This window comes from Heliangelus exortis, chromosome 2 (assembly GCF_036169615.1).
Source record: "Heliangelus exortis chromosome 2, bHelExo1.hap1, whole genome shotgun sequence".
Taxonomy (NCBI): Eukaryota; Metazoa; Chordata; class Aves; order Apodiformes; family Trochilidae; genus Heliangelus; species Heliangelus exortis.
The window spans coordinates 117,038,960-117,056,694 of record NC_092423.1 but is presented as its reverse complement, the minus strand read 5'-3'; the positions used below and the strand labels follow the sequence as shown (position 1 = coordinate 117,056,694).

At 39.7% G+C, this 17,735-nt stretch overlaps 1 protein-coding gene across 1 annotated transcript in view; it reads left to right on the top strand.

Annotated features, from left to right (window-relative positions):
- Positions 1 to 17,735, top strand: part of CPA6 (carboxypeptidase A6) — an 84,662-nt gene that overhangs the window by 42,924 nt on the left and 24,003 nt on the right. Inside the window, exons 3-6 of the mRNA XM_071737735.1 lie at positions 6,881 to 7,005; positions 10,933 to 11,047; positions 12,399 to 12,500; positions 13,352 to 13,456. Coding sequence (XP_071593836.1) covers positions 6,881 to 7,005; positions 10,933 to 11,047; positions 12,399 to 12,500; positions 13,352 to 13,456 — 447 coding nt within the window. The remainder of the gene's footprint in view (positions 1 to 6,880; positions 7,006 to 10,932; positions 11,048 to 12,398; positions 12,501 to 13,351; positions 13,457 to 17,735) is intronic.

Here is a 17,735-nt window from a genome sequence, read left to right as displayed (position 1 = left end):
CTGCCCTGGAGCAATCATAGACACTGATCTTCAATCTTGGGTGTTCTGCTGCAGCCCTTTGCTCTTGTAAATACCATTTCTTTTTATAGATACGGTATGAATCCTAATTACAAACCCAGAGACCAGAAATACTTTTCGCAAGTTCACCATTTCACACTAACCATTTACGAATTGTTAATCAATAAATGGAAGAGAAGTATTTATGATGAGAGTACCACACTGACTTGATTATTGAAGAGCTGCCCTCTTTCTGTCCCCCAGGGCTCCTCTTGTCCATCTGTGGTGCCCCTGCCTCATACACCTCTCCAGTGCTGGGCTGTTGTCTCCTGCTTTTGTTTATGAGACAATTTGAGGAGCCTGCTGCTGATTTATGAACCCATTCATAGTTTTAATGTTGTTGGACCTGACTGACAGAAGAAAATGTCACATTCCCAAGTACTTTGTAAAGAAACTAAAGTCTTAGACAAAGCAGATTCCGTTTATCTCCTCTGGAATTTTACTTTGTATGCATTGTTTTTAAAGCACTACTTGATTTGAGCCTTGACTGATAACTTCTACTTCATCTGTGGTCTACAAGTACTTCTTATCACACATGCCTGACTGGGATCAGGCTGTTTGTATAGGTAGCAATGAAGCTACTGCACTGTTAACATTCCTGGCATAATAGAGTCAGACCACTCTTTCTTCATCAGCTTTTACAAAAGAAATTCCTGGGCACAGCCAGGCACCTCTTTTACTTTGGGAGGAGCCAGCGTTGCAGGCCTTGAAGCCACAGCTCCACACCAGCTGCTTATCCATTGTAATCTCTGAATTGATCCTGTCATTGCAGTTCAGGGAATCAGAAAAATATCTCATAAAGGAAAAGGATTACTCAGCTATAAATCTCACAGTTTACAGCTCCATAGGCAAATGCTGAAAAAGGCTTCAGAGAACAAAAGCTTACATGAAAATGCAGTAAGAAATCCTGTCAGCCCAAATGGAGCTATTCTGGATTTGCAGAAGGAAAGAATTAGCTCAGAAGCCTGGGCTCTGTGCATTTGGTTCAGCACATACAGCAAATATGTCTGTCTAGTCAGATGCTTTAGTCATCAATCCATTCCATTTGACCCTAATTCATAGATAGGGTTCCAGTCAGATACTCACAGAGGGTTTCAAGATACAGAGATGGCATCGGGTGACAGCAGAAGCTATTCATCAACATGTCAGAATATGTGTCTGTAAACTACTTGTGGGGCTTAGGAGGAATATGCTCAGAAGGAAGATGCAAAATAAAACACAAGAGCCCAGGTAGTGAGTGCATTGTTTTCACAAGATGCAAAAAACCTGGACTTTCTTAGGTGGGAGGAATCTCTTTCTGAGGAGGATGCCTGAGCCCAAGCTCAATGGTCATCAGTAGAGCCTGGCTGCAGGAAGCCACCTGGAAGCAGAATCTGACCCAGGGCTGACTATTGCATTTCTCAGGTGGTGCAGCAGCAACTACAAAATTAACCAAGCCATAATGAGTTTAATAAAAAACAAAACAGAATTCTGATTGGGTTTTTTTTTAATGAATCTGTTAAAGACTACTTCATGTCTTTAAAATATACTTAACGAAGTGGCATCTGTACATGTAAGAGCAGATATTAAATTACCATGTAATTCTCTTTGTGTTTTTCATCAGTGACTCTCTTGAGGAATAGCCTACGAGTTCTTTTCTGCAGTGTAAAAGTACACCAGTGTAAGTAGAGTGGCAAGACCGTTACTGTGTTACAGTTCCACAAAGATCTGCAAAACTCAAAACTTCAAAACTGTGCATTGTTCACATTCTGTTTTCTGCCAGTGCTATGGCTCCTGCAATCCTGTGGATCAATCCCAGTTTATTGGAATAATTATTCTTACCAGCCTCCCTGAAAAGCAAGTACTGCAGACCTAAAGCAAATTAAGTGTCTAGTGTGCTCAGTCAGAAACTTAAATTACCTTGCACCAGCAACTAGGACTACCTTGTCAGTCTTTCTAGAAAGCACAGGGAATCCCACTTAATTGCCACTGGATGATTTTGGTGCACATAAAGGGCAGCTGAAGGAGATTTGCAGTCAGGTCTGTCAATTGAGTTCCTTAATTGGCAGGAGCAAGTGAGGATGAAATCCGTCCTAATCAAGAAAATAATAGCAAGAGTGAAGACATTAGAGAGGAGCAGTTCTGTTCTTTCCAGGTGAACTACAGCACAGCTATAATTATCCAGCAGTGTCACCACCAACAGAAATCTTTCTTCTTTCATTAATTTTTTGCAAGTGTACCACAAGAAGCCTAAAATGCTGTTTTGTTGCACATGCAAGGGACGGTTCTGTATATTCATGTTTGTGACTATATTTCTCATTTTTTACATGATGAAACCTCTGATAGTCAAGACCTCTGATAACAACAGTGAAACAAGAGTGGTTTCTGCTTCAGTTCTCTATCTTCTCCTATCAGATTTCTAATTGAAAACATCTCATGAGTTTCAGCACAGCTTAGAGTGTTAGTGGGATTCTACACAAGCATATGGACTTAAATGGAAACCCCATGCATTTTTGCAGAGCCCATGACATGCTGATAGAGCCCATGAGCAAAGATCATCACCACTTGCATTAGTGACTGTACATTCCCTGTCCTTAACACACTATGAACACCTTTCTGAACTGTATAGTTAACAACATTTCTCAAAGAAAGGTGTTCATAGTGTGTTAAGGACATGGCTGGGTTCAGCACAGGTGTTGCTGTGTACAGCTCTGTAAGTATAAAAACTGGAATTGCTAGTTAATAAAGCATGACAAAACGGGGTATAACACAGATAAAACATATAAACAATTTTGTCCAGATACTAAATGTCAATTATGTTAGGATTATTCTAGTTATTTTCAATTACAAGCGTCAGTCATCTCTTGATACACAGTCACAGACATTATAACAGCCCTAAGCATCTTCCTTTCAGGCTAAATGGAAGAAGTAAAACACCTGTTTATTAAAAGGTAGTGAGGAACAACTAGAAGCTATTGCCCAAGAAAATATCTTTAATTACAAAGCCCTGTGGTCTAAAGGAGCTTGGGATTTCTTTTTCCTTTCTGTGACTGAGTGGAAAGAAAAGTGTGTGTGATATATGCAGCAGTAAGAGTATTCCATGAGGAAAGTAAGGAGACTCCTTTATTCTCAGGCTCCCTTCCCAAAGGTGCAGAAATAGCTGGAGAAAAACCTGGAGCTCTTGTAATAAAAAATGCTCTGCTTTCTGTCTTGGCAGAGTAACAGAGCTTTGTGTACACCATGTGTGATAGGTAGCATTGTACCAACACAGTGTTTGTTTTCTTGGAAAATTATTTGCATAATTTTTAATTTTGGAAGAAATTCTGAATTCTCTTAGCTCAGCACACAAATGTTTTGAAAATATTTATCCCTTTGCCTTGTGCTGACTTTTAATCACCATAATGACCAAAAGCCAGACATGACTAATGGGTTTAGGGTTGCTCTAGCTTGGAGGATGTCCAGGTAATAGCTGATACATTTACACTCTTCAGTTCTGTACACTTTGGTTTAAAGACAAATTGTCTACAAGGAAACTCAAAGAGTGTTGGCTTTCCTAAGCACAAATTTAATCCCAGGTACTTTCATGTGTCGTTGAAAAAAGGATACTTAATGTGTAGTCACAATTAATAATATCTTATAATCTCTTTGTTACATAAAGCAATAATATGTTTAAATGCTCCAGAGAAAAGAAACTGTATGTATGCTTTTACATACCATTTCTTCTCCTAGAAAGTGAATTTGGGTGCTTGTACCTCCAGTGAGATTCTGGGAAGGTGCATTGGCTGGGCACCTGCAGAGCCACCGCTGTCCTAGAGAAAAGGCGCCCAGAGTCACCCCAGAGTTCAGCACCATGTACTGAGTAATTGGTCTCCAGGTCCCAAGTCTGAGCCAGCTGAAAATTCCTGCCTGGGATCTGCTTATTTTCCAGAGGCTTAAGAGATCCCAAGACCCTCTGAAGTCAACTTGCTTCCTGACAGGAAAAGAGACAGTTCTGCAAGACCCAAACAAAGGAGATGAGAACGTTGAGGCTTGCAGACATACTCTGAAGCTCGTTTCTTTTCCTCTAGTCTCAAGAGCCCATTTGAGTTTGGAGTTTCAAATATTTGGCTGTGTGGTCAGAGTGTTCTGTAGGACTGCTGTATCTGTTCATTTTGGTATCTGGAGAATCTTCCCCCAGGCCCAGCAAATGCCATGACCCACACAGCAGGTAAATATCTTTTGGCAGTGACTAGTACACTGTCCATATAATAGCTAATACGTAGTTTGTCAGGACAAAAACACCCCATTACAGATAGTAAAGAGGATTGTAGAACAATTAATATTTCTACCACTCACTAGCCAGCAGAGTCTGGTGTGGAAATCCAAGTTGCGCTTGCCAGAGGAATGATGCTGAAAGAAGAGTCATGATGCTGATGGAGCCCTCAGTATCCATGGGAGATGCAATGATGAAGTCTCCTAAAGTTGACAGTGAGTAAAGGGTATCTGGAGTTGCTCAGTCCAAACATGCCTGCTCTGAAATCCATCTTTTGTTTGTCTGTTTTGTGCACTGTCTCTGTGTCACACCAAGGACAAGCTGAAAGCTGCAATATAAAAAAGATGTCTGTTGGGGAAATGTGTTTTTTATTATATACTTTATAAAGCAAAATCAAGTCAGCAACTAAAGTGGAGCTTTGGACAGCACAGGTAACATCTCCCAGATGAACACTGAATGCTTTGTTTACATTGTGAAGGATGAGGTGTGGGAGTCAATGAAACCAAACTACCCAAATAGGGAACTGAGATGAAGAGGAGTGATTTGCATTCTAAAAATGGGATTTTTTTTGTTTCACTTCCAGCACTATGCCAGGAGTTAAATACTCCATTTTCATCAAAATAGAATGGTGGTGTGCAATATACCTCTGATTTCATTAGTTAAAAAAAAGATTGGTACTGCTTTTGATAGTCCCTTTCAGCCAGTAATGTGAGGGACAATTAGAATACCTCAGAATTAAGAAACTTGATGATGTCATAACCAACAGTGTGAATATTGGTTTATTTATACCTTCCATAATGATGGTTAAATTGGCTAAAATTATTTCTGGGTAACTATCAAGAACAAAGGCAATTTTCAGATGTATCTCAGTTCTGTGTGCTTAGATATTGAAGTTGGCCAGGAGATGCTTTGATTGCTCTTAGCTTCTCTATTTGTTGGTTTTTGGTTTTTTTTTTTGTTGTTATTTTCATAAAGATGGCTCAGACTGAGCTGACTGATGTGCTGCTACTCCAAGAGCAAGAAATTTACCCTCTGTGATGTGTTCTTTTTAGCAATAAATCTTGAAAGTCCTTTCTAATTAACCATGTGTGAAATCAACCATGTTGAATTTAGGGGGAAATCTCACTGGATGTCTATAATTTATCAAAATAAAAGGAAAGATAAACCAACAAGCATAAAGTGTTATTGCTGTGAGAGGGTCTTTATTTATAAGCAGCATTTATCACCATTTAATTCATGAGTCTGGTTTCTACTGACCATCTGTCAGAGCTGCTGTCAGCTTCACAAGCCTCATGAACTTTGCCAGTCCTGGTGTTAGACTTCAAAAGATGCTGGGCCCACCCGCTGCTATCACACAGATCCATAGCCCATATTGTAGCAGCATGAAAGCAAGCATGGCTTTGGCAGGAATAGAAGAGGCTGTTCCTGCATCTTGGTTTTTCCTCTTCCCAAATAGAAGGCATTTAATTGAATTAACTGGACTAAAGTCACTACTGCTGGAAAAGGTAGCATCAGGTTCAGCATCAGGTGCCTTCTTGGTAATCAGCGTACTCTGACTCAGGGTGGAGGCATGGTGGGAACTATACCCCTGCTGGAAGATTGTAGTCCTTTCTCAGATGGGGTTCATAGCAAAACATGGTGAAATGCATTAGATGTTTACAAAATATGGCACAGAAGATGTCAGAATCTTCTTAAGTCTAGATTATAGAAACCTTTTTAGAAACCCAGAAAGCAAGTAGGGCGAGGGACATTTACCAGGTGTATTCACGACTTTCATCAATGCAGCTTAGCACAGCTGATTGCAAAAACTTAAAAATATATTTATGAAGTATTAATTCCTTTTTTAAATTCTCTTGAGGAAAGGTAGTGATGTGATAGTTGCTACCAATTCTCCTCTTTGTATTCAGCTCACAAGTGTATTTTTAAGACTGAGGATCTTGATGTGCCTGTTTGTCACATTCACACAGAGGTTGCTGCTGACCCTTTTTGTGTTGCCTGCCACTACTACCCAGCAGCTGGTAGACTGTAATAATTTGATTATCTTAATCCTGTTATATTGTCATATCATATAAAAATATTTGGTATGTCACAGCTTCCTTCATAGTCTTGTTGACCTTCTATTACTACTCCCTGGTCTATTTATTATCAAGGATAAAATTTTGGTGCACTTTGTAAACAACACTAGTGCATGCTACGCTTGCTGCCTTTCTATAGCATTCTTTTCTCTTACTGCCCTACTGAGCATAGAAAAAACCTTGTGAAATAAAAAGGTCTGTAATACATAGGGAATGTATAATTGTCTTAGGATGTGCAAGGAGTTGGAGCCAGCTTTTGTTTCAATCTATTTGAGGAGGCACATTCCTGGGACTGTTCTAGTTGGCAAATCTCCCACAAGGGTTGTAGTAAGCTGGACACAATCATTCCTCAAAATCTTCTCCATTAGCATAGATATTGAGCTGGACCAGCCAAAACAGTTTTATTGTCTATACTGTTCCTAGAGTGTTTGCCTGCAGGGCTTCAAGCATGCCATCACCTGGATTTCCCCACCTACACTGAATGCATATGAATTACAGGTTGGTTCCTGCACTACAGGTGGACATGTGGCAGCCCAGCAGCACCTTCCACATCGCCGAAGGTACAGTCACCGACGTGCGAGTACCACAGAACACATCCCGAAGTCTGCTGCCCTACCTCCAGCAAGCAAACATCCCCTACATGTAAGCCTCTGCTTTGCTTTCTGTACCTCACTCCAGAGATCTGGCCTCCAGGGCAGGTCTGCATCTACCACTCCAAGTGCTCTTGAAAACACGCTCCTCATCATAGCAATTAGACTGGAAAAGAGACATTGCCAAGAAAACAACCATTTTAGTGGGGGAACAGAAACTCTCCCACAGGCAGGCAGTTTTAATTATCTGCCCTCCTTTGGAGTCAAGCTGAAGTGTTTTTCAATGTATATAAAATCGCATCTGTTAAGAGAGGGATGGTAATTACTAATGCTATAGCCTGCTTTGCATCTCTCTGTATTTAAAAGGAGTTGGGTTTGTTTACACACATGCTGCAAATGTGGAGGCAAAGCCTTCTTCATGAATTATAAAGGAATGTGCAAGTTCTGTTTTTTAACTCTCCATTCCTTGTGACCCAATGCGAGTCATACAGAACAGATACACTCTCAAGATCACACATTGTTTATAGCATTTCTCAAAAGCATTCAAGACAGTTTTGGTGTATGCTTATCTTTTCATATCTATCAATATGATAGACTAGACAAATGTAATGATCTTGTCATTAAAGCCTTTTCAGTGAAATGCTGAAGCATGTGAATAATCAACTGATGAGCTATTTGAATTCTCAAACACTTGCTGAATAAAGCCCTCCGTGAGGCTATTAATACTTGTTGCTCAGTGAGGAAAGAATATACACACATGCACAAAGCATACTGTATGTTATACATACTGTTATCAGAATTCTGGTTTTATTATAAAAACAGTCTCTTATTAATCTGTCATTCTAAAAATACAAAAACAAACAGCAAGAAATTAATAAAACAGGCCCAGTAGCCAAAGCTCAGAGCTACTTTCATGTGGGCTCTGCTGCAGTTTTGTTTGCATTTAAGAATGAGATGGGGTCTTGGGTAACTGTTTTCCTATGTTTTGTACAGAAAATGTCCCCTGCTTGCTATAGCTCAAGAGTTGTATGCATGGTTCCTGATGACAGTAAGCACCTCTAATGGGATGACAGAAGGCTGTTTTAAATGTGTTGGAAACACTCCCTGTTCTTGAACACCTTGAGTTAGGTTGCAAAGCAGAGCACGCAAAGGCAAGAACTGCGAGAGCAGAGGGTCTCTGCATTTTACCTGAAACAATATGCTACAAATAAAAGGACAGCAATACATTCATTTTCAACAGGGAAAATTTACTTTTGGTGCTCAAGTTGTGTGTGCTTAGGGAGAAGCCAGGCAGCATTTCGTCACCTCCAGCCTCTTTTGTTGCTCTCCTCTTCATCTCCCTGCTGCCCGCTGCGTCCCAGCCATCAGAAGCAAAACCCTGCAAAGGCTCAGACAAGCATCTGCTTGTCCTGACAAGCCTCCTGAGATCTGTAGCTCCACAAGAGCTGGGAGGATTTGCCATGAGAGCAGACAACTATATAGCCAGGGAGCAGCAGGAGCAGGGCTGTCAGGGTAGCCAGGCATGGCCCTGCCCACAGGGCAGCTGGGGTGAGCATCACAGCCCTGAGGTGAAAAGCAGCTCCACAGCCAAAGAGCTGAAGCACCTGGCAAGGTTTCATACTGTTCCTTTTTTCATGTCTCTTTTTAACTTCTCTTTTATTTTAATTTTAGTTTTGGCATACTTTATGCAAAGGAGCTAAATTGCTGCATCCTACTTGGAACTGGAAAATATGAGGCAAACATGTAAAACTTTGTCCTGACGGAGCAATGCTTACCTAAATTAAGAGAAGTTTCTAAAGACTGGAAGTGTAAAGCAACCCTAATACTGGACAAGGTGACCAACCCCTGGCTGTGAGACAGGTCTACCTGACCCAGTGTTTGACTTTATGACAATGAGATGGCAATGAAAACAAGCCAGGCATCAGATAAACTCCCACTGCACTAGGAGTGGAGAACAGGACCTAGGAGAGGCTGAGGGAAATAGTAATGTTTAACTTGGAGAAGAGGAGGCTGAGAGGAGACCTTATTGCTTGCTACAGCTACCTGAAAGAAGGTTGTAGGGAGGAGGGTGTTGGCCTCTTCTCTGAAGTAAATAATGACAGGACTAGAGGAAATGGCCTGAAGTTGTGCCAGAAAGATTTAGGCTAGATATTAGGGAGAATTTCCTTTCTGAGAGAGCAATTATGCACTGGAATGGGCTGTCCAGGGAGGTGGTGAAGTCACCATCCCTGTAAATTTTTTTTAAATGTGTAGGTAAGGCACTTCAGGACATGCTGTAGAGGGCATGGTGATATAGATATATTTTTATTTTACTTTTGTTTTACTGGGGAGTTGAACATGGTGACCTTCCAACCATAGTTCTTTTCCAACTATGACAATTGTGTGTTTCTGTGAAGTCGCCTGGATTTTAAGTTTTCTGGCAATGAGGCCACTTAGGTTGTGTTCAAACCTGAGGGACTTAAGAGCCTTTGGATATCATAAGTACCCATAGTACACAGTCATTTAAAAGGAAATAAAGACTTTAAAATCTCATTTGGACTACAGATACATAAACAATCAAGAGTTGTGAATTTTATTATTGTAAAACTGAACAAATGAATCTGGTCAGTACTTGCACTAATCAGAATTCAGCGAAGCAGGCAAGTATTTTTTAAATTTATTAGATGTCCTAGTGACTTGAATCAAGCCTCTGTTTTAATCTTACTACAGGCTTAAATATTTTACAGCACTGGTCTTGGAGTGTATAGCACTTTGCAAATCAAGGCTATAAGCCCTCAGTTCACTTAACTGAAAGCTGATGATGTAGAACAGTGTAACTCCCAATTACATAATCACTTCACTAAGATATTTGAAGACTAGATAACTATTACTTTGATACATATGTGCAGATAGAACTATTATCATCAGTATATCTGTTGGACATTTGAGTTAGGATCAGAGTGAATGTATTTCCTTTCCATCTTTTTCCAATTATCCCAGCTAGTGCCTATAAGACTTGAGAAGTTGAGATGTGACCTTAACTTTGTAGGAATGATGAGTTAGTGGTGTGGTGATTATACATTGCCACGCTTCAAGAGAAGGTGGTATACAAGGATGGTTATCAGTTTTATAGTGATTGTGTTACTGATGTCAGTGATGAAATTCCCAGCTCCTGTCACTGTGTGATAGGAGGGATAGACACCCTAGCCTAAGAAGAATCATAGTTCTTCTTAGATGTTTTTGTATTGTGTTTTTATATTTTCATCTTCACTTGGTTTTGCCATAAAATAGGACAGTTTTGAGTTCAAACCATTATTCCTGCATTTCTCTCTTATTGTGAATTATTCTCTCTTTTTATGCGTGCAGAAGTTACACTTGTTGTCATTTCATGCTTTCCATGAGTTATTTTAAAATATTTGGCAACCATCTATTGCAGAGTGGGTAACTATGAAGAAACCACATTTAAGGCATTTTGTTGTCTGCTGTGTTTCAGACAGATAATACCACCAAGTTCTTAATTTTCATTGGTTTACCTCTACAGTTCCTAGGTATATGCAAAGTTCTATGCCAGTACAACATCCCCAAGAGAAAGTAGGTGCATGGTTTTCTTAGCCTGAAAAGATTTTTTTTTCTATGGTTTTGAAATATATTTTTTAGGATCTCTGATCACGTAGTATAATTGGATTATAAAAGAAGACCATAAACACTGCTCCATAAACAAATGGAGGTGGCTACATTATTTACATCATTCTAGTTTATTTGCTTAACAAGATCATTGTGTTTTTTGAAGGCACTGTTATATTTCAGAGCAGCTGGAGTATTTATTTGACAGAATACACTCAAATAAGCCTGAAGCACTTTACTGTCAAAATACTGCACATGAAGTAACATGAGGATGGTTGAACTCCTGCTATATTCCTTCTAATTGTGATTGTTGTTCTGCTTTAGCATGTGTGTTCTACTGGTTTTTCAATAACACCACTATCTTTTTTTCACCTAGGATTCTCATATCAGACCTACAGAGTGTAATAGAAAACCAAACTGGATCGAGGTCACATAGGCACCGAAGGTCCCTTTCTGAGTATAACTATGAAGTATACCACACCCTGGAAGAAGTATGTGGAAAGGCATATTGTTCCTCTTATCCACTACACCACTACCTCTGTTAAGGCTAAGATTTCATTTTATGTATGTTTTATGATTGCCTGATTATCTTTAAAAATACTCTGAATATTGCTTCTTAAAAATGGGCACCTTCGTAAAAATATGTGGGGTTATTTTAATATTTCTCAGTACCAGTCTTATCTTTACATGTAACTATCTTTGACAGCTTCTGAGTTCTCTTTTTGAAAAAGGTCTTTTATGCTGATGAAGTAAGATAGTTCAGGGGTTAGTCTCACAGATTCACTTAAGGAAGCAATGTAAGCAAATATTCAAGTATTTGTACAAGAGCTCTACCAAAAGGAGGCTGTAGCCAAGTGGGGGTTGGTCTCTTCTCCCAAGTAACAAGTAATAGGACAAGAGTAAATGGCTTCAAGTTGTGCCAGGGGAGGATTAGACTGGGTATTAGAAGAAACTTCTTCACTGAAAGGGTTATCAAACACTGAAAGAGGCTGCTCAGGGAGGTGGCTCAATCACCATCCTTGGAGGTATTTAAAAGATGTGTAGATGTGGTGCTTAGGGACATGATTTAGCACTGGTCTTGGCAGAGTTAGGTTAAGGGTTGGAATCTTAAAGGTCTTTTCCAGTCAAAACGATTCTGTGATTCTACCAATCTATTCTAAGACACCGAAAGACTTAAAAACACTTAAAGATTTGTGTATAAGGGATAATGTCATGGAAAATAGCTGGGTAAATTATTTCTTTTGTTCTCACTGTAGTCATATGTACAGTTTCAGTCCAAAACAAAGTCTAAGTAGAGCATGGAGGTTGCTGTGCCCCGTGAAACAAATACTGCAGGCAGCACTGAGTTCTGTGTGTCAGTCAGTTCAGCATTCTGTGTCCTGGCAGGCAGACTCAGGGACCTTCTTTCTTCACTCCAGTAATATTTAGTAGGAATGGCAGATTTGCCCCATCCCCAGATTTTTGATAAATGTCTGATGCATTGCAGTAATTTACAATACTAAGTACTAAAATAAAAAATACTAAAAAAAATCCCATTTGACCAAAAGTTGCATCGAGTCTCTGGCAATTAACATATGAGAACCCAGTGATAGCTCAAGTGTAAAAAGAAACAAAAAAACCAACCAACCAAAACAAAACAAACAGCAACAACAGAAAACCCAACTAAATTAAAAGAAAAACAATCAAGCCCCCCCCCCACCAAAAAAACCAAAACAAAGACAAAACAAAACAGGAAAATCCAAAAACATACAGAGGACTGAGAGCTAAGATTGAGGAATGTGTTACAGCTAATTCATATGAAACACAAAGATTGAAGCAACAGGTATATGTCTGTATTTGCAGATCCAGAGTTGGATGTATCATCTGAATAATACTCATTCGGATCTTGTTCACATGTTTTCTGTTGGAAAATCCTATGAAGGAAGACCATTGTTTGTGCTCAAGGTAAAGATTAAATAGTCACTAATCAGACTAAAGCCTGGAATCAGTGACAAACACTTCACTGCTTATGTTATAGCATGTAACAAACTGAAAATGAAGGTTATCAGTGTTTCCTGAGGGTGAGTTGCTAAGACTGAAGTATCTCAGTGAATGTCATCTTTAGTGAACAAAAATTAAAAAGCTGGTAAACAAGAAATCAGATCTTCTTTACTTGGACTGGGCATGGATGGAGATAGATTACAGGCCAAGTCTAATTAGCAGGATTTTGATTTAAGGGGAATTGGAAATCTTTGTGTTTATAGACAACTTGGAAGGCAGCTATGCTGGAGAGGGATTCTCCAGAGCCCTTCTCAGCATGTGCTACATATGCTGCTTCTTTAGCTACTGACAGTATTCCAGGACTGTGTGCTATCAATTCACATCAGTAGGACCACAAATTTGAGGGTGTCAGCAAGACAAAGAAAAAATTTTGCTTTCGACATACTTTCTTTTCATCTGCTGTTGCAGAGTTCTGAAAATCTGCTCTGTGTCAGGCTATTTCTGTAGTGTCATTTTACCTCACCCTCTGATATTTAAAAATTTCATTTCTCATAAAAGGGAAATTGACAGATACCACTTTTCCTGTATTTTTTCTGTAGATGTGCTTCATTATCTTGGCATACCTGAGTATCATTATCTTAACCATAACTTTGAAAGCAATACATTTGTATTTCTTTATATGAGGGAATTCAAAATTCTATTAATAATTATAATAATTATTAATATATATTAATAATATCTATTATTTTCTCATCATTGTGTCACACTAATGTCATGAGACCTATTAATATTTTTATGAATATTCACACTTCAAGTTAGGCAAAAGATCACGGCCCTACAAGAAAGCTGTCTGGATGGACTGTGGGATTCATGCAAGAGAGTGGATTGGCCCAGCCTTTTGCCAGTGGTTCGTGAAAGAAGTAAGTGTTAAATGATTTATGGTCATGCAGCTTCTTCAGTTCCATAAACATTGTATGTTTTCTGTAACAACTCTAACATTATTGATAAGAACAACACCTATCCCTTAAAGTGTTTTTTTTTAAGTGCTTGAGAAACGAAGATGATAGCAACAGCCAGACACAGATAGGCACAGAACAAAATACTCCAGGAACATATTGGCAGAGTTATGAAATAGGGTTTTATTCCAAGACCTAAAAATGTGGAGGTTGTAATTCTAATAATGGTCCAGGTACAATTCCATAGAAACAGGAAATTAAAATCATAAACAGATTTCACTGAAAATGATGAATTTTGTGTTCTCTGAATATTAAGTAGTTCCTTCAATGTTCCTTTGATCCTATTTCACTGGGTTTATGCTGTCTTTATCTCTGATATCTGGGGTCTAGCCTTCATAGCCATCCCTTTTTCCAAATGATCAATAAAATCAACCAGAATCTGAATTTTGCTTTCCATCTTTTTTATATATATATGTCAGCACTTATATATATATCAGCATATATATAAATATCAGCACTTAATCTCTTATAATTTGGGGTTCCTTTCAAATGCACGATATGTTTGTTAGATTTTGACATTTTCCCTTAACCAAAAAACTTGTTCAATATAGGATATTAGCTGCACAGTGGAGACTGTTTTGCAGTGCAATTCCAGAAGTCAAAGCTTAAAAAAACCCACAACAGATGTACTTTCAGTATTTTGCATACGAATTTTTTTTGCTGAAATTAAGTGGTGCAAAAATGTTGTTTGCAAGGTTCTTCCTATAAACATGCAATTTTCTCACCTCTTTTCCACCACAGCACTGTGGAATTCTGTAATTTATTAAGACCTCTTCTGATGTAAAGGGATTCTCTGGGATCTCTCTGTCACATCCCATGACCCGACCCAGATGACAGCCAAAGGAGATTCTACTTCCCAGGCCTGGGTTTCACTTTTAGGGAGAAGTTACCCTTTGAGGGTAACCAAATGATGATGACCCCCTCAGACCATCCCTATATCCCTTGATCAGATTAAGGTGAAATGACACTCAAGCTCTGCACCTGAACACAAAATTTAATTAGAACTACAGAAGGAATAAAAGCACAAAAGCTGATAATTTGGTTATTATATTTTGCTCAGGCTGTGCAATCACAAAGGCTGTTTATTTCACAATACAAGGATGTTAAAGCTGCATAACCTGGGAAAATTATGGTTACTTCATGACTTTAGCAAAAAGAAAGAGAAAGCAAGAGAGTAGGAGAAGAAAAGAAAAGTAAAGAGAGACAGATAACAGAAAATCACCCATCCTGGATCCAGCATTGGGCCAGCCAACTGGGGAGGGTTGGTATTGAAGAAACTCCCCAAGCCCACCAATGCAGTCCCTCATTTTATAGGCCTGTTTTGCTTGGTGAGCATGGTTGAGACATCAGATTGAACAAGAGGAGCAAACCACTGCCCACTTCACTCCCCAGTTCTTAACCTCTGTCATATGAGGGCCCTGGGCAGACCCTTGCCACTGTCTCCTTCCTCTCCAGCCATCCCTTTGGAAAAGCTAATGAGGTTTTCTTTGGGGGTTTGCAAACATGACTTGGCACTCCCTGTGCACCAGTTCTGTTGGAGTGCTAAGAGGGTCCATTGAGAGGGATTACAGTGGTTCCTCTACCCAGTCCCTCACACTCTGACTCAGCAGACAGATCCTGGCTCTGTAAGTCACTTCATGAGAGTAAACTTCTACACCACAAAGACCCTTCTGTGTTAGCTGAGTGCATCATATGACCCCATGTGGACTTCCCTCAGAAGTCACAGCAGCATCTAGGGCAAGGACAGAAATAATGAGGCCAATACAATCTGGGTGAGCCTGGCACTTGATGCATGGATAGGCTACACCAGATCCAGGAGCTCTTCAGTGTTCAGTGTGCAATGATGGTGATTCTTCTTACTAGGCTTTCAGTTAGTGTAAAGATGAACAAACTTGCAGCTACTTCTGAACAGCTTTCCTACCAGGAAGAACAGGAAAGGAGACATTTGGGGTGGACAGGCACTAATAGGGAAACCTATTGTTCAAGTGCATCTTCTTTAGCAAGGTCTTAATGTGAAGCACTATAGTGTGACACCAAGGTAAAAATCCAAGGTTTCTCTCTAGAGCTTAGAAGAGAATGTAGACTATGTACAAATATAGAATACGTGTGCATGAATAAGTTCTGGTTGTTATTTGAGATCACTGAAGAGTAGTTTGCTAGTAAGACTGTTTCACTTACTATGTAAAAGAATTTTCATAGATTAAATAAAGTTCCTACAGTGTTTCTTGAGACTACAAGAAAGTAACACCTGTCTGCCCATCTTGGTCAGACATCGCCTTTGTTTGCAGATGAGGTATTTTCTTTTTTCCTTGTAGCAGTATTTCAATACAACAGTAAAGCAAAAAGCATCAAGATAAGCACACATTATGCTCACAGTCTCCATCATTATATTAAAAATGGCTGGGTGGGAAACAGAGAAAAAAATATTAGATTGCTTGCTTTAGGATTTTGCTTGTCTCATTAAATGAATGAATTTTTAGTGAGAACTCAGGAAACTGAAGGTCTCTTCGTGCCTCAAACTTTGCAATTCTCTACTGCTGGCAAACTCCTCCCATAAGCACCTCTGCAGCCTGGCAGCCCACTTTTCATCCTCCCTGGCTGGCACTTGCGTAGTAGTTCTGAGAAAGGGCAGTCAGCTTGGAAAATGTTTTTTCCTGGCATGTTTATTGACTCTAGGGAATAACACCACAATCCTGCTGATTTAAGGCAAGCAAAAGGAAATGTTGGATTTCTATGATGCTACCTTCTTTTCTAGCAGGAACAGCATACTTGCATCCCTTTGCTGTGGAGGCATCCTGAAATATTTTATCAAGCTTGCACTTCACCCTGTTACTTCTATTCAACTACTCCTGTGTACAGCAAGGCTCTCCCAAGTGATCTAGCTTAGGAAACCACCTCTAGGTATGAATGCCAGCATTCAAACTGCAAACTCAACCAGGTATTTCCATCCAGCTTGGGAACCCTTGGTATCTTGCTGTCTCCTCTGGAAGCAGCAGCTGCTGAGAGCTGGTGAATTTGCTGGAAGCAATGGGAGACACCATCTCCCATAGGGTGGAAGTACCACTGGTTACAAGTGTGTCTTGCCAGGATATGGGCAGCATCTCCCTGATTTCTAAAAAGCATCTGGAGTTTTTCAGCTGCTCAGGACCTGGCTCCCATCGATCTAGAAATGCAAAGCAGGCTAAAACAGCTCAGACTTGAGGAGCAAGGATAAGAGCCTAGAGTGTGGGAAGGCTGGAGGCTGCCTGCTAGGCAGGCTTGTTCTGTATTCAGGTGAATACAATAGGGAAAAAGAACAGATAAACTAGAGAAAAAGGGAGAAAGATGTAGAATTAAAGGATTAAAAAGAGCAAGAGAACACACAGGAAAGACTTTTGCATTATGTGATCATACAATTCAAAGAGCAAAACTATCTACTCACATTTTGAAACAAACAAAAGGAGAGCTAAGACTATTGTTTTGATTTGGGGGGTTGGGTTTTTTTGATGGGTTTTTTTTAGGTTTGTTGGCTTTTATTTTTATTATAATCTGCTCCAGCATGAGCTCTACCCTTGGCTCTCTATTCTGTAGGTCTGGTGTTAATAATAACGTCACTGTTTCTGTAGAAGGAGCCCCTGCATTCCTGTAGTCCCTCAACTAAAGATAATCAGCTGTTCTGCTAGGGTTAGCAATACTGGTGGCTTCTGACAAACCCTAGCTAATGGTCATTGAATTTCAAGTCAAGAAAGGTGGTGTTCACAGGACCAGAACCTTGTGCATCAGCTAGTGAGCCACAGAGAAGTGTCTGCATCTGTATTGTAGTAGAATACCAGGTAGGTTGCAGTGGTGTCCCACCCAGCTTCAAGCCTTTCTTGAAAAGGGTGGAAAAAAGGTCCTGACAGATGAAATATTAAGAGACATGGTGGAATAGGAAAGCAAGAGGAATTGTAAGAGGAGATGGATGGAACTGATTACATGTGGACTACTTCGAAGGGAACCTGCAAAGATAACTTAATCTAATGTAACCCAGAATTGGTGTTCACAGCAAAAGATTTAGTGGGAAAAAAAAAAGTTTGGTAGCCTAGATTTTTCATAAGGCTGCATTGGATGTAGCCATACATTAAAATGTGCTACTAAGCATCACAGACTGGGAAGAAAAGGACTCTATTCTGTGTTAGTACTTTGTAGAAAGCAGTAGGCTTTA